The sequence below is a fragment of the Rhinoderma darwinii genome, chromosome 5, assembly GCF_050947455.1.
Source record: "Rhinoderma darwinii isolate aRhiDar2 chromosome 5, aRhiDar2.hap1, whole genome shotgun sequence".
NCBI classification, from domain to species: Eukaryota; Metazoa; Chordata; class Amphibia; order Anura; family Rhinodermatidae; genus Rhinoderma; species Rhinoderma darwinii.
Window position 1 is genome coordinate 200,214,758 of NC_134691.1, and position 21,984 is coordinate 200,236,741.

Genomic DNA, 21,984 nt, shown 5'->3' on the forward strand with positions numbered 1-21,984 from the left:
GCAGAACACAATAAGGCAGATTTATTATCGTCTTTGCACCTTGGTTCCGGCGTTTTGTGCACCTATTTTCTTGGCGCATATGTTGATGGCCAAATTGATTAATGTTCGTGCCTAAAAGCTCATTGATTTGCGACATGCTTACCATTTTGGGTCGCATACTTGGAATATGTGGATTTGACTAGTCGTGAAATGTGCCAGAATTATCACTGACATGCACCAGTTTTGTGGCGCACAGTACTGGTCTCAAGTATACCACCAAATATGTGGTGTATAGAACTGAAAGGTGGCGAACATGTACCAAAATGTGCCAGATCTATGAAACAGCCTGCGCGTCATTGAAAAATGTGGCAATTCATCAGCCTTGCACCTATTCCTTTTAGGTTATCTTTAAGACATTATTAATAAATATGCTCCAGTATGTACTCAAATACTAACTTATAATACATAGCCCTAGTTCCCTAGTTTATAACAGTCCAAAATTTGTTGGAATAGTTCTGAATTTGGATGCAACAATTCTCTTTGAGCCATGTTCCGGGGAATAATACAGAATAAAAATAGAGCAGCTGCCAGCCATTGAAGTATGAGAATGTGGCCGCCACGTTGGTTGATCATGACATCCTATTTGATAGGGGTGACAAGAAGCCTGCACTAAAGCGCTATCTATGTTTCTGCTGCCACCCATTCCTTGTGGACCCACTAGAATTATAAAGGACTTTCTGAGATGCTAATGCCCTGCATCAATGCCGTGGCTGATCAATTTCTCAGTAGAGTCCACAAAGAAAGAAGAAAATGCCCACATCTGAAGGTGTTAGGTGATGGCTGTCTTATTTATGGGCTAATACTTTGATTTTACATATGGTCACTTTTTATGGAAGGCAGTTACTGCTTATGGAGGGGTGTGCTGTGGCTTTTACTGGTTATTGGGTGATGCTGTGGCATTTTGGAGCCCTGCACCCTCAGCATCACTTTTTCCCTCTTAAAAACAGATGGTCACCTAGCAATTGTACCTTTTCTTCATAGGAAGAGAACTACCCTGCTGACTGCATATCCAGTATGACATAATTATAAGTCTGTGTGTTTAATGCTTTCCTAGAATGGTGTTTGACTGAAAGTACTATAAATATTATATCACTCTTGAATACATGTGGAAGAAAGACATTTCAGACATCCATATAGGACAGGGTTCTTTCCAGTTAGAGTAGTCAAACTATGGAATGCCCTACCACAAGAGGTAGTAAAGGCAGATACTGTGTTAACATTTATAAAAAGGCTAGATGATTATTTACTGACAAATAGCATTGAGGGTTAGAACTAATCAAGCATTGCATGACGTTTAGTTGGTTGAGAATGGTTGAATTTAATGGACCTCTGTCTTTTTTCAACATATGTAACTATGTAATTCATTAATTAATAGGCAAGCTACATTTCTGTGATAATCCCACATGTTCTCTTTATAAAAGCGCACATCCCCCTAACATAGAAAAGTAAATAGATGATAAAACAAACAATAAATCTAAAACTTTGACAAACATTTTAGGTACCACAGGGTTTTTTTCATGTCCCAGTGAGTTGTGGTAAATGATTCCTACTTTGAATTGTCCCTGGTTATAAGTGGTGTACCCCAGGTTTCAGTGCTGGGACCACTATAATTCAACTTATTTATTAATGATATAGAGAATGGGATTAATGGCACTGTTTCTATTTTTGCAGATGACACCAAACTATGTAGTATTGTTCAGTCTATGGAAAATGTTCATTTTTGGCCGTCCGTGCACCAGAAAGTAAAATCTACATCAGTCATGCATAGATTTGCACCATAATTTGCGCCAGTTTCAGGCATAAATTATCATGAATTTGTCAGGCAGTGGATGGCCCCACCCCCTTCCTCTAAGCTCCACTAGGAAAAGTGCTGTGAGCCTTGGAAATGGCACTAGAGTACCAATTATTATGGCAAATTGTGACTTTTGTCCCTTTTGGGACTTTCTACGCCAGGTAACTGCCATAGAAAAGCTAATAATCCCCCCAACTGAGTGTTTGGACATCCACTTGGCAAATTAGGTTTAATATGTATAAATGTAAGGTTATTCATCTGGGTACCAACAATCTGCATGCATCATATGTCCTAGGGGGAGTACAACTAAGAAAGTCACTTGTTGAGAAGGATCTGGGTGTACTTGTAAATCATAGACTAAATAACAGCATGTAATGTCAATCAGCTGCTACAAAGGCCAGCAAGATATTGTCGTGTATTAAAAGAGGGATGGACTCGCGGACAGGGATATAATATTACCACTTTACAAAGCCTTAGTGCGGCCTCATCTAGAATATGCAGTTCAGTTCTGGGCTCCAGTTCATAGAAAGGATGCCCTGGAATTGGAAACAATACATAGGAGAGCAACTAAACTAATAAGGGGCATGGAGAATCTAAGTTATGAGAAAAGATTAAAAGAATTAAACCTATTTAGCGTTGAAAAGAGACAAATGAGGGGGAAGATGATTAACTTGTATAAATAAAACCTGTTCCATGTAAATCCCCTAAAAGACAAGGGGGCACTAAATGTTCAAACTCCAGAGGCGGCAAGCCTTTTTTACAAGAAGAACTTTAAATCTGTTGAATAGCCTACCGCTGGAGCTGGCCATATGATTTATCACGCCGTCATGCTCACTATCACCCTGATGAGCCAGCAAACCCGGTGAAACGCATAGGAGCTGTAGTCAGAATTTGACTGTAGAACAGGGACAGGTTCCAGAGACAACGGGGTCGTTCTTTTCAGAACGGTTGCCCGGCACGTTGTCAACAGCTAGGAATATATTAGGCTATAGGGACAGGTAGAATCCACTGTGAAACTCCACTGATCTTGAGCTATCCTGCTGTATCTAAATTGGAACGGAAATCAATAACTGGCAAATTGACTACTTAACTGTGTATATGCTATACGGTCTGATAGCAATAACCATATCATCATTGTTATTCCATTTTTAAAATAATTTAATAATTAAAAATTATATCTTATAATTATTCCTTCCTCTATATATATATTCACAGCAGTAACAGGCTTAGTTAATTTCCTAAAACAAAAGAATATGTAAATGTATAAAATTCTTGTTTGAATGTTGGACTGCAGAGGACTGGTCAGTTATTTTCTCTGTTGAAGCCCCCTTCAGACTGTTTGGGACATCTGGAAGAATGATTGTCCGGTGAAGAAAAGGCGAGCGCTAACATGAGTCCTGTGTCATGCCAACAGTAAAGCATCCTGAGACCATTCATGTGTGGGGGTTGCTTTTCATCCAAGGGAAGACTTGCCTAAGATCACTTCCATGAATAAAGAATGGTATGTAAACATCCTCCAAGAGCAACTTCTCCCAACGATCCAGGAGCAATTTGGTAATGAACAATGCTTTTTCCAGCATGATGGAGCACCACGTTACAAGGCAAAAGTGATAACTAAGTGGCTCGGTGAACAAAACATTAAAATTTTGGGTCCATTGCCAGGAAACTCCCCAGATCTTAATCCCATTGAGAACCTGTGGTTAACCCCTTAATGACCAGGCCATTTTGGCGCTTTAATGACCAAGGATTATTTTTGTTTTTTCACGGTCGCATTCCAAGAGTCGGAACTTTTTTTTTATTCCGTCGACATAGCCGTATAAGGGCTTGTTTTTTGCGGGGCGAGTTGTGTTTTGTAATTGTACCATTTTTAGATGCTTATAATATATCGATTAACTTTTATTAACTTTATTTTAGGAGAGAATTGAAAATAAGCAGCTATTCCAGCATTGATTTTCACGTTATAAATTTACACCGTTTACTATGCAGCGTAAATAACATGTTAACTTTATTCTATGGGTCGGCACGATTACGGGGATATCAAATATGTATAGGTTTTATATGTTTTCCTACGTTTGCACGATAAAAACCCTTTTAGAAAAAAATTACTTGTTTTTGCATCGCTGCATTCCAAGAGCCGTAACTTTTTTATTTTTCCGTCAATGTGGCTGTATGTGGGCTTGATTTTTGCGGGCCAATGTATATTTTTCATTAGTACTATTTTGGGGTACATAGGACTTATAGATTAACTTTAATTTTTAATGGGGGCAATGGGAGAAAAGAGAGAATTTTGCCGTTGTTTTTTTGCGTTTTTTTGGACGCCATTCATCCGGCTGTTTAATTAATGTGTTCATTTTATTGTTCAAGTTGTTATGATCGTGGGGATACCATATATGTGTATATGTTATTTGTTTTGACACTTTTACTAAATAAAACCACTTTTTGGGCAAAAAATTTTTTATTTGATTTTGACTGTCAATTATTTTTATTTTTTTTCACAAACTTTATTTAACTGCTTTACATTTATTTATTTTTGTCCCACCAGGGGACTTCACTATGCGATCTGCTGATTGCATATATAATGCTTTGGTATACTTAGTATACCAAAGCATTATTGCCTGTCAGTGTAAAACTGACAGGTAATCTATTAGGCCATGCCTCCGGCATGGCCTAAACGGCATTTTGCTGAAGGCAGACCTGGGGGCCTTTGTTAGGCCCCCCGGCTGCCATGAAAACCCGACGCAATTTATTTGCGTGGGCGCTGATGGGGTGACAGAGGGAGCTCCCTCCCTCTGTCAAAGACATTAGATGTCGCTGTCGCTATTGACAGTGGCATTTATTGGGTTAAACTGCCGGAATCGGAGCACGCTTCGATTCCGGCAGTTGCAGCAGGAGCCAGGCTGTGTATAACAGCCGTGCTCCTGCTGCTGATCGCGTGTGTACACTGGCAGTACCCATGCGATCAGAGGACAGATATATCCATCCTCCTGCGCGAACTAGCAGCTGCAGAGGACGGATATATCCGTCCTTCGGTGTCAAGAGGTTAATCCTCAATAAGTGGATGGACAAACAAAAACACAGAAATTGTGATAAACTCCAAGCACTGATTAGGCAAGAATGGGTTGCTATCAGTTAAGATTTGGCATAGAAGCTGATATTCAGCGTGCCAGGGCGAATGGCAGAAGTCTTGAAAAAAGAAGGGTCAACACTAAATAATGAGTCTTTGCATAAACTTGATGTATTTGTCAATAAAAGTTTAAAAACCTATGAAGTGCTTATAATTGTACTTCAGTATACCAAAGAAACATATAACTAAAATATCTAAAAACACTGAAGCCGCAAACTTTGTGAAAACCCAAATTTGTGTCAGTCTCAAAACTTTTGACTAGGACTGTACAGCTCCAATGCTGAATCTATTGTCTAGGTTATCTTAATTCCTGCTTTTCTGGATTCTTTGGTGTTATGGGATTCACCATTTTGGCTTATTATAGCCCTTCCTCATTTCCAGACTATTGAGCTTCCTGCAGCTAGTCTAGTAACTTATTTGTGTACAGAACTTGGATTTTTCCTCACCACGTCTCTGCTTCACGTTACAACCTGTTGCCACTTATCTGTGTGCCGAATCTAGACTGTTACTAGACTACTCTTGCTATTAGTACCCTCCTGCCTGAAACCCGATAATCTTTCACACTCTACATCTAAAGATTCAAGCATGTGTGAGTGAGAGGTGTGGGAGGAGGATGGTCCTCTCACTGTGACTAGCGGGAAAGACTCTCAAAATTACTGTGTGACAGAGAAATTATCCCCATAAAAGCTGATATGGATGATAGGAAGTAGCTCTCATACACCAGCTTTCTCTTGAAGGTAGTAGAAGACAGCACAGTCAAATTTTTATTTTTGGCTGGTGATAAACTTTAAATACTTTTTTTTTTAATGAAGACTGTAATTCAAACATACTTTAATATTTAAAAGTCCCAATGCAATAAACATGTCTTACCTGAAATGCTGCACATGATTTGATGGGATAAATGTAGATCTGACTGAGTGTGATTGCCTTGTTATTTGTTGTCATATTTTCTCTTCCTTTACATATGCAAGTACGTTCTACTATATACAGATTGGAAAATATGTGGTTCTGGGTAACCATCGTGTTGTCTGTAATTTTTCCATTGACATCAATGCTTTTCTCTGCATTGCTTTCTGACTTTGATAAACCTATTTTTGAAAACTTTTTATAGTCCAGTATTTGTAGAGTACTTTGTGATGACCTTTTTATAAAAGTGTCTGCAATAAAGTTCAAAAATACTTTGACATCATCAAATGTAGACATAAATCCAAAAGATATCCGGACAGAGCCAGTAGGTCGCCCATCAATTAGATCCATGTCATCTCCACATACATGCCCAGCCTTTGTAAAGAAAATGGAAATACATTAAAGTTTGAAAACATTTATTTTCCAACTTGGGTAACAATATATCTGTAATCAAAGAAATTTTTGTGATATTTGAATGAAGCAGAATAATCGCAGTTGCAATATTGCGTCTAGAGAGACAGAGACAACATAATTCACAGCATGTGTTACATTATAAAGAAAAAGCAATTTAGTGAAAGGCAAATTAAAGTCAATTATCACATAATAATTTGTCTAACCTGTAAGTTTCTTTTTACTACAGCATTGCTAATCCCTAAATGCTTCTGGCAGGCCCCAGCATTGCAAAAACAGCCAGTACGGAAGTGAATATTATACAGACTAGCCAGCTTGTCAACCTGCAAAAAAAAATAAAAAATACAATTAAAATAGTAGAAATATAAGACATTTTGTACAAAATATTGTTTGTGTTAATTTATCACTTATAGCATATCATTATATAGATATGTATATAACAGATAATGTATGACAAACGTAAAGTTACAAACATGCTTAACCCCTTAAGGACGCAGCCTAGTTTTGGCCTTAAGGCTCAGAGCCCATTTTTCAAATCTGACATATTTCACTTTATGTGGTAATAACGTCGGAATGCTTAAACCTACCCAAGCGATTCTGAGATTGTTTTCTCGTGACACATTGGGCTTCATGTTCGTGGTAAAATTTGGTCGATATATTCAGTGTTTATTGGTGAAAAATTGCAAAATTGAGAGAAAATTTTGAAAAAATTGCATTTTTCAGAATTGAAATGCATCTGCTTGTAAAACAGACGCTTATACCACCCAAAATAGTTACTAGTTCACATTTCCCATATGTCTACTTTAGATTGGCATAGTTTTTTGAACATTGGTTTATTTTTCTTGGACGTTACAAGGCTTAGAACATAAACAGCAATTTCTCATATTTTTAAGAAAATTTCAAAAGCCTTTTTTTTAAGGTACCTTTTGAGTTCTGAAGTGGCTTTGTGGGGCCTATGTATTAGAAACCCTGATAAAACACCCCATTTTAAAAACTAGACCCCTCAAAGTATTCAAAACAGCATTTAGAAAGTTTTTTAACCCTTCAGGCATTTCACAGGAATTAAAGCAAAGTGGAGGTGAAATTTGCAAATTTCATTTTTCTTGCTGAATTTCAATTTTATTCATTTTTTTCTATAACACAGAAGGTTTTACCAGAGAAACACTACTAAATATGTATTGTCCAGATTCTGAAGTTTTTAGAAATGTCCCACATGTGGCCCTATTGCGCTCGTGGACTAAAACACAAGCCCTAGAAGCAAAGAAGCACCTAGTGCATTTTAAGTCCTCTTTTTTATTAGAATATATTTTAGGCAGCATGCCAGGTTTGAAGAGGTGTTGAGGTGCCAAAACAGTAGGAATCCCCCAAAAATGACCCCATTTCGGAAACTACACCCCTCAAGGAATTCATTTATGGTTGTTGTTACCATTTTGACCCCACAGTTTTTGCACAGCACATATTTGAATACCCCATTTGTGGTGATAAACTGCCGTTTGGGCCCATGGGAGGGCTCAGAAGGAAAGGAGCGCTATATGTTTGTTGGAGTCCAGATTTTGCTGGATTGGTTTTCGGGTGCCATGTCGCATTTGCAGAGCCTCAGAGGTATCAAAGCAATGGAAACCCACCAAAAGTGACCCCATTTTGGAGACTACACCCCTCAAGGAATTCATTTATGGTTGTTGTTAGCATTTTGACCACACAGTTTTTTCACAGCACCTATTTCAATTGGGCTGTGACATTAAAAAAATGACATTTTTTCCAATAAGATGTAATTTTTTATCAAAATTTCTTATTTTCACAGGGAACAAAATACTCAATTTTGTTGCCCTATTTCTCCTGAGTGCAGCAATACCCCATTTGTGGCAATAAACTGCCACTTGGGCCCATGGGAGGCCTCAGAAGGGAAGGAGCGCTGTGTGTTCTTTGGAGTACAGATTTTGCTGGTTTGGTTTTCGGGTGCCATGTCGCATTTGCAGAGCCCCAGAGGTATCAAAGCAACGGAAACCCATCAGAAGCGACCCCATTTTGGAAACTATACCCCTCAAGGAATTCATTTATGGGTAATGTGACCTTTTAGACCCCATAGTTTCTTCACAGAACTTATTTGAATTGGGCTGGGAATTAAAAAAATATATATTTTTTCCTATAATATGTCATTTTAGCTCAAAAATTCTTATTTTCACAAGAAATAAAATACTCCATTTTGTTGCCCAATTTGTCCTGAGTGCGGCAATACCCCATTTGTGGTGATAAACTGCCGTTTGGGCCCATGGGAGGGCTCAGAAGGAAAGGAGCGCTGTGTGTTCTTTGGAGTCCAGATTTTGCTGGATTGGTTTTCGGGTGGCATGTCACATTTGCAGAGCCCCAGAGGTATCAAAGCAATAGAAACCAACCAAAAATGACCCCATTTTGGAAACTACACCCCTCAAGTAATTCATTTATGGGTGTTGTGACCATTTTGACCCCATAGTTTTTTCACAGAACTTATTTGAATTGGGCTGGGAATGAAAACAAAATTATTTTTTTAAAATAATATGTAGTTTTGGCTGAAAATTTCTTATTTTCACAAGAAACAATATACCCCATTCTGTTGCGCAATTTGTTCTGAGTGCTGCAATACCCCATTTGTGGTGATAAACTGCCGTTTGGGCCCATGGGAGGGCTCAGAAGGAAAGGACCACCATTTGGCCTACCGGGGATTTTCTAGTGCGAAGTCATGTATGCAGAAGCCCCTGAGGTACCAGTACAGTTGAAACCCGCAAGAAGTGACCCCGTTTTAAAAACTACACCCTTAAGGCATTCATCTAGAGGTGTAGTGAGCATTTTGACCGGAAACCTACACCCCATAAACTATAATGTGGGTTATCCCGGGTATGGCAATACCCTACATGTGGCTGTTATCAGCTGCCTGGACACACAGCAGGGCTCAGAGGGGAAAGACGAGGGGGGATAAGCTGTGCGGAGTGCATCAGGGTAAGTAAAATTGGGGTAAATTATAAACCAAGGGATGTATGATAAATTTTAAAACTGACTTTCATACAGAGCTCTGGTTATTCGGGACACGTGTCACATTGATATATTGTGTCATCCCTTATAGCAGACTTTGCACCTCTTTTGACTTTTTCCCTTCTTACCAGTTTGGGGAACTTCTCCTGGAAAGTGTTGCCGCCTTGGTACGATGCGTGTGGCCCCGCTTCCAGAAGTATTGGGTGCCCCCCCTTCTTGGTCCCTAAAGATTAGGTTCTTGATAATCACCTCTTGAAATTCCAGGAAAGTTCCCATCTGGCCTGCACATCGACGTAGCACGCACGCATTGTACAATGTCATCTGTATGATGTGCCCGGCCAGCTTCTTATACCACACCGCATGGCGCTGTAGGGCTTCAGGATTTGATCTGACAAGTCCACACCTCCCATGTACCTATTGTAGTCCAGGATGCAGTCTGGTTTGGGGGTGGCCTTTCCTTCATATAGCCTAAACCTGTAGGTATACCCGGATGCACTCTCGCAGCTTATACATCTTCACCCCATACCTTGCCCTCTTACCCGGCAGGTACTCGCGGAATTGAACCCTCCCTTTAAAATGTACCAGGGACTCATCAATAGAAATACACTTCTCGGGGGTGAATGCTTGGGAAAACAGGGCACTGGAATGGTCTAATAGGGGTCTCCGTTTATACAAACGGTCAAAACTGGGGTCATCTGGGGGTGGGCACGGCTCATTATTAGTATAATGTAAGAAGCGAAGTATTGCCTCATTTATTTATTTTTTTAGGTTCCAGTTCAGTTCTGAAGTTGCTTTGAGGGGCCCATATATTAGAAACCCCTATCAAATACGCCATTTTAGAAACTAGACCCCTCAAAGTATTCACAACAGCATTTAGAAAGTTTATGAACCCTTTAGATGCTTCACAGAAATATAGAGCAAAGTAGAGGTGAAATTTACATATTTTTTTTTGTCAGAAAATCCTCTTTATACCATTTTTTTTATAACACAAAAGGATTTATCACAGAAACGCAACTCAATACTTATTGCCCAGATTCTGCAGTTTTGAGAAATATCCCACATGTGGCCCTAGTGTGGTAATGGACTGAAGCACCGGCCTCCGAAGCAAAGGAGCACCTAGTGGATTTTGAGGCCTCTTTTTTATTAGGCACCATGTCCGGTTTGAAGAGGTCTTGTGGTGCGAAAACATTGGGAACCCCCCAAAAGTGACCCCAATTTGGAAACTAGACCCCTTGAGGAATGCATTGTAGTTTTCTTGGGGTGCATGCGGCTTTTTGATCAGTTTTTATTCTATTTTTAGGTGGCATGGTGACTAATAAACAGCAATTCTACTATTGTTTTTTTATTCTTTTTTTTTACTGCGTGCACCGTGCACTATAAATGACATATTCACTTTATTCTGCGGGGCGATACGATTACGTCGATACCAGATGTTTATAGTTTTTTTTTATGTCTTATGGCGTTTGTACAATAAAATAAGTTTTGTAAAAAATCATTTACTTTTTGTGTTGCCTTATTCTAAGAGCCATAACGTTTTTATTTTTCAATCAATAAAGCCGTGCGAGGACTTATTTTTTGCGTAACGAACTGTAGTTTCGATCAGTACCATTTTTCGGTACATGCGACTTTTTTATCTCTTTTTATTCCATTTTTTGGGAGGTGAAGTGACCAAACAATTGTGATTGTGGTTCGGTTTATTATTATTTTCCTTTACGGCGTTCACCGTGCGGGATAAATAACGAAATAATTTTGTAGCTCAGGCCGTTACGGACGCGGCGATACCAATTATGTACAGTGTATTTGTTTGTTTATATATTTTTATTAATAATAAATGACTGATAAGGGAAAAAGGGGGATTTTTACTTTTAATACTTTTAAAACTTTTATTTTCTTATTTTTACACAACTTCTTTTAACTTTTTTTTTACTGTATTACTTTGTCCCACTAGGGGACTTGAGGGCAGGAGGCCTTGATCGCAATTCTAATACACACCACTACATGCGTAGTGCAGTGTATTAGAACTGTCAGCTACTCACTGACAGCAAGCATAGTGGGTCCTGACGTTGTCAGGACCCACTAGGCTTCCGTCTATGGCATAGCCGGACGCCATTGTTTGGTGTCCGGTTGCCATAGTCACCATCGCCGGCCGCTATCGCGTAGCAGGCCGGCGATGGCAGCTTAACCCCTAAAAAGCCGCGATCTCTATAGAACGCGGCTTTTAAGGGGTTAATCAGCTGGGACACAGCGATCGGTCCCCGCTGTAGGAGCTGTGACAGCTGCTGAACAAGACAGCAGCTGTTACAGCTCCTGTATGTGTCGGGAGGATGGCCGAAACGGCCGTTACTCCCGAGACGTACTATTCCGTCATGGAGCGCGAACGATACAGCTGCCATGACGTAATAGTTCGTCCAGGAGCGGGAAGGGGTTAACAAAGAAAATGTTATGTGGTCCCCTGAAGGTAAAACAGGACATCGTAAAATATTGGACCTTATTCCCTATGCCCAAGTCCCATTCATGCTGTCCATGCAGTATTTTAAGTAGTGTATCTTTACAATCTTAAGAGAAATAGCCAAAGCAATCCATGGAAATGCATGGGGGAACATTAAAGGGGTTTGCACATCAGGAACATTTATGGCATATCCACAGGATATGCCATAAATGTCAGATAGATGCGGGTCCCATCTGTGGGACCCGCATCTATCTCTAGAACGGGGCTCGCGTACTACGTTGCTTCCATAACTGCCATTCACTTCTATGGGAGTTACGGAAACAGCGTAGCTCAAAGAGCCACACTGTTTTCTATTTTCATAGTCGGAAATTACAAGTAGCAGTGGGAACAGAGGGAGTTAGAACGGGGTTTAGGGGGCCCCATTCTAGAAATAGAACCCTGGGACCCGCATCTATCTGACACTTTTATTATACAGTTGTATCTGATCTGATTAAGGGCAATTAGGTAAAATTATTAAATTATAGGGCCACACATATTGGCCTTGTTGCGATCTTGCTGCAATTTTTTGCAAAAACTTGACACATTTGCTGCGATTATCTGATAATTGTAGCAAAGTGCTGCAATAAGACCACAATGTGTGGCCTTATCCATACATAACTTTTAAAGACACCCACCAGTGATCAATTATGCTAATCTAATAGTGTACTTGATATAGATCAACTGTGTAATTTACTTACTGTTAAAATTTTGTTGTTTTAGGCATGCAAATTATGTGCGAAGTTACTGCCACTCCCAGTTGTCAAGCACAATCCATCTCTGGCTATAGAACAACATTGATGGGCTGCAGAAGGTGGGGGTGGCCACTTTACTGCCTGTCCTTACAAGTCTATAGAGAAGGGAGGGGGAGCAGTAGGAGGGAGCAGAGAGTGAGAGTGAGTCAGCAACAGACACGCTACATACAAGTCTATGGAGTGAGGGGGACCAAGGGCAGGAAGCAGGAGCAGAGAGACACACACACACACACACACACACACACACACACACACACACACACCCCAGCTCAGAGACAACTGATAATTATAGATAGATCCTGCAGAGGGGAAAACTGCTAAACAATGCAGAATGCAAGTCATAGAATGGCTAGAAATAGTGTTATTCCTGATGACCATATGTGACAGTTTATTCTAAAAAGTCACCTGAAAAGATAGATGCACTTTAACTTTTAATATGCATATGACATGTCCGGGCTCTGGTTGAACTCCTTACTCCTACCAGCAGTTGTACTCTGCTAACAAGAGACTACTGTGTAGCCAATCAGCTGCTCACATTAATTCTCATCCACTATTTCCATGAACTAGCACAGGAGGAGGTAAGCACTGTAGAACTAATTCAATAAAGATCACTTCTGCATGGAGAGTAATGCCTGTTCACAATTCATATATACTAATCAAAATAACTTTATTAAATGTTTATCATTAGAGAAGTAGCACAATTTTCTGAAAAGAAACGCAATGCTCAAACAAAACGTCCTCAAACAAAAAGGACCAGTGCAGTAAATGAAACACCCAGTCAGATGGGTGAGCAAGAAGGGACATCCACACCTTAGAGTATCTGAAAAGCAAAGAATAATAAAATAAATAAACATGAGAGGCCTCTCATGAGCGAGCCAAATGTCAGCCTGGAGAGTTGCTCTGATCTATCTAGAACTGCCAAGTGATCAGGAATTGTTCCATAATGTCAGTTCAGAGAGGAGACATTTTCTACATACCAGCATTTTATTAATTCTCTTTTTAACTAAATTTAAGGACAAAAATTGGGGTTTCCAGCTTGCCACTATTTGAATCCTAGCTTCTATGCATATGAACTGGGAAAGCTTGTGTTTTCGGCTATTCAACCCTGAGGGTCTATTTCCCTGGCGCAAAGCAGTCGGAGATTAAGGGAAAGGCTTCCCTATCATAGCATTAATAAGGTCACAACCTGGCATGACCACCAAACACATAGTGTGAGCCCATCTCTTAGCTAGCCCAGAAACAAAGCGGGGAAGAAGTTGGGTATTTCTGATTAATATGGGAAGGAACTAAGTACATACTCTGACATTGTTTTTTTATAGAAGTCTCAGACAAGCTAACTTGATGACTGCCCTTAGATACGGTTGTAGATCAAATCTGTGGCACTCTGCAGGTTGTCTGGGTGCTGTAGGTAGGGTTCCCACTTCATAAATATTTTGAAAGATAAACTCAAGCACTCCTTAAGATGAAATATGCAAAAGGTGATTTATTTGAATAAGGCAATTGTCATGAACAAATACACAGTAAATGGTGAGGTCCCTGTTCTTTCCAAACCTCTGTCCCTAGCTACTTGTACGACCTGACCTAAACGACGGCGCACAACTGGATGGCGTTCCCTATACTGGTACAAGTGAAACCGACAAACAGATAAGACAGAGACAGTACGAAATAACAAAGGGTAAGGCCTCATTCACGCGACAGGGTCCGAGTGTCGGCCGGGAAAATCGGCCGACACTCGGCCGATTTTCCTGGCTGGTTTGCATCCGGTTTGCATCCGTTCCGATTCTGTTCCGGGCCGAGTTGCCGTTTTTACTGGCCGATTTGGCCCCGATTTGCATCCATTTTTTTCCCTGTCCGTTTTAAAATCGGATGAATTTCATTTAAATTTGTTGCCACACACAGCCCTTTGTAGATAATGCCACAGCCCCCCTGGTAGGTAATGCCACCCAGCCCCCTGTAGGTAATGCCACCCAGCCCCCTGTTGGTGATGCCACACAGCCCCCTGTAGGTGATGCCACACAACCCCCTGTAGGTGATGCCACACAGTCCCCTGTAGGTGATGCCACACAGCCCCCTGTAGGTGATGCCACACAGCCCCCTGCAGGCGATGCCACCCAGCTTCCTGTAGGTAATGCCACCAAGTCCTCTGTAGGTGATGCCACCCAGCCCCCTGTAGGTGATGCCACCCAGCCCCCTGTAGGTGATGCCACCCAGCCCCCTGCAGGTGATGCCACCCTGCCCCCTGTAGGTGATGCCACCCAGCCCCCTGTAGGTGATGCCACCCAGCCCCCTGTAGGTGATGCCACCCAGTCCCCTCTAGGTGATGCCACCCAGCCCCCTGTAGGTGATGCCACCAATTCCCCTGTAGGTGATGCCACACAGCCCCCTGTAGGTTGAACCCATCCCCCCCTCTTCCAGGAGAAGTCACTGACTTCAATGTCCATATATGGACAGTGTAGTCACTGACTTCTCCTGGAGAGGAATTCCCTGCCACAGGTCAGGAATTCCGCTTCAGAAGTGAGTGACGTCACTGTGTCCATATATGGACAGTGTAGTCACTCACTTCTCCTGTAGCGGAATCCCCGGCCATAGAGTCGGGGATTCCGCTGCAGAAGTGAGTGACATCGCTGTGTCCATATATGGACAGTGTAGTCACGCACTTCTCCTGAAGCGGCATCCCCGGCCATAGAGTCAGGGATTCCGCTGCAGAAGTGAGTGACTTCGCTGTGTCCATATATGGACAGTGTAGTCACGCACTTCTCCTGTTGCGGAATCCCCAATCCCCGGCCGGGGATTGGGAATTCCGACTCCTACAGGGAGCAAAAAAAGACCCTCCTCCTCCTCTTCACATGCACGCTGCACTGTGAGGAGGAGGAGAGAGAGTGCGCGAGCGACGGTAGACCCGGCCATCACTCGGGACACATTCCGGTGATGGCCGTGTATTACCCGGCCCCATAGACTTCTATGGGAGCCGGGCAGCCGGCCGAAAATAGGGCATGTCCCATTTTTTTACGGCCGGTTTTCCCGGCCGTCAAAAAATCAGCCGTGTGAATAGCCCCATTAGGGGTCTATTATTCCTAATGCAGCCGGGTGCCGGCCGATTTATGAACGGCCGGCACCCGGCCGGGAAACCCTGTCGTGTGAATCCCGCCTAACCTGGGAAGTACATGGAGATAGAGGCAGGGCAATTGAGCCCCGGACAAGTCTCGGTGCAAAAGGCAGAGTCAGGCAGGCAGGTTCAAACCGGGAGAATGCGGAAAAAACAAAAGTCAGAAGGCAAAGAAAAGTTAGGAGTCCAGCCGAGGTCAGGTCACAAGAAGTTAAAAAGCAAGTCGCTCAGGGGAGTCTGAAACAAGGGAAAGCACCAGGCAAGGAAACTCTAATTACAGACAAAGGCCAACTATCCCAGAGTGAACTAAATAAGGAGAGGGCGGGAGCTCAGGAACATCAGCCAGGCTTTGATTGGCCTAATGCTCCTGAGCTCCTATTGGCTGCAGACTGCCTTAGTCTGCCAGACCGGATGACGTGCGAGCGAGTAACTCCCGATGTCCTGGAGACCGAGGGAGCCGCAGGCAGAGAGTATGTGACAGCAATATTTAGAGAAAAAGTAACGTTTCGGCCACGATGCGGCCTTTGTCAAACTCTGCAAATGAACGCAGAAACAATGTACATATCAGGCAGAGAGTACATATAAATTTACAAGACAATAATGTACAAGAAAAAATAAAAAAAATGTATGTCTCATGAATATTGTAATGTATAACACAGAAGGATAGAAGGGCATTCCATGCCCCTATACGTAATGATTTATCTGGCCTAGGAAAAAAAAGACAGCATAAAACAGTGTGATACAATAGTCGAATATATTTAGCAGAGTGGAAAAATAACTGACGATTTTAAATTTGGTGAGAGGGGTAATGAATCCCACATAAGAGCTGACATGGAGGTAAACGGCAACAGGTTATTCCCAATATGAATCCGGAGGGAAACACAAGCTGGGGACCTAACTACGATTATTGAACAATTTGAGTGGCTTTATAGTTAAGCAGTAGGTGGGGCACTGAGAGGCCTCAACTGATATACTGTATATTTAAGACTATGTGCACTTTTGAATCCATTTTTATATTGTTCCTGTGCATCTAAAATGAAGAAAAAATTAAGCAACTTTGCAAATAACCATGACTATCAATATCCTTTTTCTTTGAGCATCATCAGCAATGATCTTACAAATTAAAAAAGACAACGGTCAGAGTTTTTTTCAAATCTCTGCCTGCAAACAGGAAGCTAGACAGCAAAGATACAAGACCAATGCCCCTATAGCCACAGCACAGAAATACATGGCAATTTGCTTTCAGGGGTTAGAGTTCTGTTTTTCATGTCCAAGACTAGATTATAAAGACACACTCACTACATAAATTCATATTATTTATATCACACAACGATGATACACTTTCCTGTCATAGAGTACCCACAAAATTAAGCTGAGGTGGCCAAATATTAGTATCAATGGCCCTACTGTGACAGCTGAGGGAAGGCACTGCTGTGACTACTAAAAGAAAGATTTTTAACATACCACAGAAAAAATTGATCTTCTCTGTTTGACATACACTGTATGTACCATACTTGTTTGTTTTTGGGGTTATTTTTCCTTTAGTTTTGTTTAACCCCTTCCCGACCACCCCACGTAGATTAATGGGCTGCAGCACTGGTCTTTGTGCCTGCAGCCCGTTAATCTACGTGTGCTCCCAGTACGGGCTGCTACTAGCCGTGATCCCCATCGATTAACCCCGTAAATGCGGCGATCAATATCGATTTTTGCTATGGCAACCGGAAGGCTTCCGGTCTGCCATCTATGGAAGGCGATTATGCCTCCTGTCAGTGTGAAACTGACATAAGTATTGCAGGGTATTATAACAACGATCCAACAGTTGGATCTTCATGTCCCTAGTGGGACTAAAAAAAAAAGTTATATTTCAAAATAATAAAATTTAAAAATCGCCCTTTTTCCCTTATAAAGTCTTTTATTATTAGAAAAAAAAATAAACTATGCATAATTGGTATCGCCGCATCCAGAACGGCCTGAACTATAAAAATATAATGTAATTTATACCGCACGGTGACCGCCATAAAAAAATTAATTAATAAACTATACCGGAATCGCTATTTTTAGTCACTTCAGTTCCCCAAAAATTGCATAAATGGGGATCAAAAAGTTGCATGTACCCAAATGGTACCAATAAAAACTACAGTTTGTTCCGCAAAAAACAAGCCCTCACATAGCTTTCTTGATGGAAAAATAAAAAAGTTGTGGCTCTTAGAATATGGCGATACAAAAACAAAAGAATTTTTTTAAAACCGTGATTTTAAAACATAAAAAACCTATATACATATGGTATCGCCATAATCGCATCGACCCACAGAATAAATTAAATATGTAATTTATAGCGCACGGTGAACGCCGTAAAAAAACAAAAAAAAAAACGATAGAAGTTTTGACGGCCTAATTACACTAAATTCAGCAAAACACCTATGGGATCAAAATGCTCACTATACCCCTAGATAAATTATTTTTAGGGCTGTAGTTTCCCAAATGAGGTCACTTCTGGGGGGTGTCCATTGTTTTGGTCCCTCAGGGGCTTTGCAAATGCGACATGACACCCAAAAACCAATACAGCAACCTTGAGCTCCAAAAGCCAAATAGCGCTCCTTCCCTTCTGAGCCCTGCCGTGTGTCCAAACAGCCTTTTATTACCACGTATGGTGTATTGCTGTAATCAGGAGAAATTGCTTTACAAATCTTGGGGCGCTTTTTCTTCTTTATTCCTTGTTAAAATTGAGAATTTCTACGTTTTATTGGAAAAAAGTTCGATTTTCATTTTTACGGACTAATTACACTAAATTCAGCAAAAAAACCTGTGGGGTTAAAATGCTCACTATAAGCCTTGATGCATTTCTTGAGGGGTGTAGTTTGCCAAATGGTGTCTTTTTGGGGGTGTTTCCACTGTTTTGGCACTATAAAAACCTGACATGGTGCCTAAAATATATTCTAAAAAAAGGAGGCCTCAAAATCCTCTAGGAGCTCCTTTGCTTCGGAGGCCGGTGCTTCAGTCCATTAGCGCACTAGGGCCACATGTGGGATATTTCTAAAAACTGCAGTATCTGGGCAATAATTATTGAGTTGCGTTTCTCTGGTAAAACCTTTTGTGTTACAGAATTTTTTTTAATTAAAATGGATTTTCCGACAAAAAAAATAAAATCTGTAAATTTCACCTCTACATTGCTGTGAAATACCTAAAGGGCTAAGAAACTTTCTAAATACTGTTTTGAAACCTTTGAGGGTGCAGTTTTTAAAATTGGGTGACTTATCGCGGTTTCTAATATAGAAGGCCCTCAAAGCCACTTCAGAACTGAACTGGTACCTATAAAAATAGGTTTTGGAAATTTTCTTGAAAATGTGAGAAATTGCTGCTAAACTTCTAAGTCTTGTAACGTCCTAGAAAAAATAGGATGTTCAAAAAATGAAGCCAACATAAGGTAGACATATGGGAAATTTTAATTAGTAACTATGTTGTGTGGTATTACTATCTGTTTTTACAAGCAGATACATTTACATTTAGAAAAATGCTAATTTTTGAAAATTTTCTCTAAAGTTTGGTGTTTTTTACAAACAAATACTGAATTTACTGATCACATTTTTCCACTAACATACAGTATAGTATGTCACAAGAAAAAAATTTAAGAATCGCTTGGATAGGTAAAAGCATTCCCAAGTTATTACCACATAAACTGACACATGTCAGATTTGAAAAAATCGGGTGCGTCCACAAGGCCAAAACAGGCTCAGTCCTGAAGGGGTTAATGTCTTTATTTTATATCCCTTTTACGCTTCCTTTTTTATTTACAATGTGCTGTGAAATCAGTGGTTGACTTGTCTTTGATTTTTCTTGTGAGACGGGACAGTCAAAGCTATTTTGTTTTGTATTGTTTCTATCATACTGTACTTCTAGATGTGTTATTTCTGGTCTATACACTTATGAAAAATATGCCTTACTGGAACGACATATGCATGTATGTAACATTCTTTACCTGTCCTCTGTTGCGACAGGAAATAGCACGCATGTGCTGTTAACTTGTTTCTATAGCTACATAACTGTTTCCTAATGCAATTGTTTTTTATAATAAGAGCTCGTCCACACGTAGCGTAATGCAGCGTTTTTTCCGTTCAGAATTGTGGACGGAAAAAACGCAGCAGAATACAGTAGCAGCAAAGTGGGTGAGATTTAACAAATCTCATCCACACGCTGCGTAAATATTCAGTGCAGAAATTGACCTGTGGTGCGTATTATTTCGGACTGCAGCATGTCAATTCCTGGCGCGGAAAGCGGACAGAATTGCTGCATTTTTCATAGGAAAGGTCACCATCTCCCAGCATTGTGAAGAACGCAGCAAAATATGCACCAGGAAATGGTGCGTTTTTGCCGCAGCGGAAAGTCTGCTTGTTTTACATGTGGACAAGCCCTAATGGTGAGGCCTAAGACACGGTATGTTTCGCCTATAGGCCCCTATCATGTAAATTTGGTTCTGGCTCTACTGCGTCTGTTAACGCCTGCAGGCTCTTGGTTTATCCCATGACAGCGGAGACAAGTGAGCAGATATATTCTGTTTATAAGTTTTCACTTTGACATGTCATCTGTTCCTGTTGTGGTGGTGGGGAGAGAAGGAAATGAGTGTTATGGAGCTTCAGTTGTTTGTTATGATATTGCCTCCATAGCCAATCACAGAGCTGCTATGCACTTGTTAGATATATTAAGGAAACGGTATAAATGGTTATATATAATAGAGGCGACATTGTACTGCTCACATTGGTACAGCTGGAGCAGATACAAATTATGATGGGAAGTTACTTTAATGGATCCTGCTTGAGCTTTGGGCTCCGAGCAACAACCCAGACTTCATGCATTATAATCCACTCCTGACTATAGAAAACTATATCTTCCCATCATTGGTGGACAGCTCTACAATATAATATTTTTGTCCCTGTAGGATTTTTCTACTATGTTATACAACTGATTAACCAACGCAAATTATATTTCTATTACTATGACTGTGAATATTGAAATTTAATATTGGGGAGGTACACTATATTGTTATTAGATATTAAATTATGTTAAACATAATTTAGGAAACATATATTTTCATTTTTTATTATGAGATCCTTCACAGTACAAGCAAAATGTCCTTGCATCTTTCATTCTTAAGATCTAAGTTTACTTAAGAAAATTACTTTGCGCCCAAAGTTAGACAGATGATGAGTAATAGATATCTTTAATCATATAAAATGAGCTAAACTTGAATCTTTCTCTTAGAAAAGAAAAATTCAATTAGAGAGAAATATGCTTGAACAAGTATTTCCTAATATAAATCATTTCCTTAATTTTCACATATAAAATCTGTGATGTTGACTGTACAGTGTATTACAAAGCTGGGATTCAGGAAATCTGTAAAATATTATGTACCAAGATATTAATAATTATTAAATTTTCTTTAATCATACAATCTGGAGGGAATACAATTTTTCATCTTTCATGACTAGATTTTCAATTTCTTGTTTGATATCTCATGTTATTTCTATTCCTTAATAATTTATTTAAATGAATGTATTTTTATCATGATGTTTAGTAGAGGTTTAAAGAGCAACTCTATAGATTTTCTCCTTACATCTTGCAGCATTTCTTGACGTCATCTCCTGAAAACCAATCCAATGCATTTGGATTTACATGTACTCTTATGGAAACCAGCACTGTAATGGCACCGAAAATCTGCATCAAAAGTACTCTGTAAGTGAATAGATATTTTTGCACCCCCATTGCCATGCATTTGAAAAAATCGGTGTGGATTTTAGAGTATGCTGTTGGTATTCTGCATTTAAAATCTGCACCAAAATTACACTAACTACAAGTAAATGAGGATAATTTTACCCCTTTGCCACACAATTGAAAATCTGTGTGGATTGAAGGGCAGAATGCAAATCCGCAGAAAATGCTGAATGTCAGAATTCAGGACAATGATTTTTTTTCAGTTTGTGTTCCCAAGCTTACATTATAAAGGTTTTCACACCAAACACATTTAAGAGTTTGATCGCTGAAGGTTCCACCGCTGGTATCCCCACCGATAGGAGCCTAACCGATCACAAGTAAAGGGGTTTTGATTTCACCAATTCCTCCCCATCTGCACGATCATGTTGAGGAGTTTGAATGGGACGGCGGTCGAGCATGTGTGTTGCTGCTCTATTCAAGCTGTATGAGAGTTACGGAAACTGCTGGATGCAGTGGTCCCAGCTGTAAAGCCCTCAGGATTAAATATTTATCAATCTGCCTGTGTAAGACGTTCTTATCCTGAAAGTCTTACAGAAAGATGCAGGAGGGCTCATTCATCAGCTCCATTATCTGCCTCTTCTTCTCCTTCTGACC

At 40.4% G+C, this 21,984-nt stretch overlaps 1 protein-coding gene across 1 annotated transcript in view; it reads right to left on the reverse strand.

The window, feature by feature from the left end:
- MOCOS (molybdenum cofactor sulfurase) overlaps positions 1-21,984 on the reverse strand; it is a 442,257-nt gene that overhangs the window by 60,697 nt on the left and 359,576 nt on the right. The window contains exons 7-8 of the mRNA XM_075828507.1: positions 6,479-6,595; positions 5,826-6,236 (exon numbers count right to left, since the gene is read on the reverse strand). Of these exons, the coding sequence (XP_075684622.1) occupies positions 5,826-6,236; positions 6,479-6,595 (528 nt within the window). The remainder of the gene's footprint in view (positions 1-5,825; positions 6,237-6,478; positions 6,596-21,984) is intronic.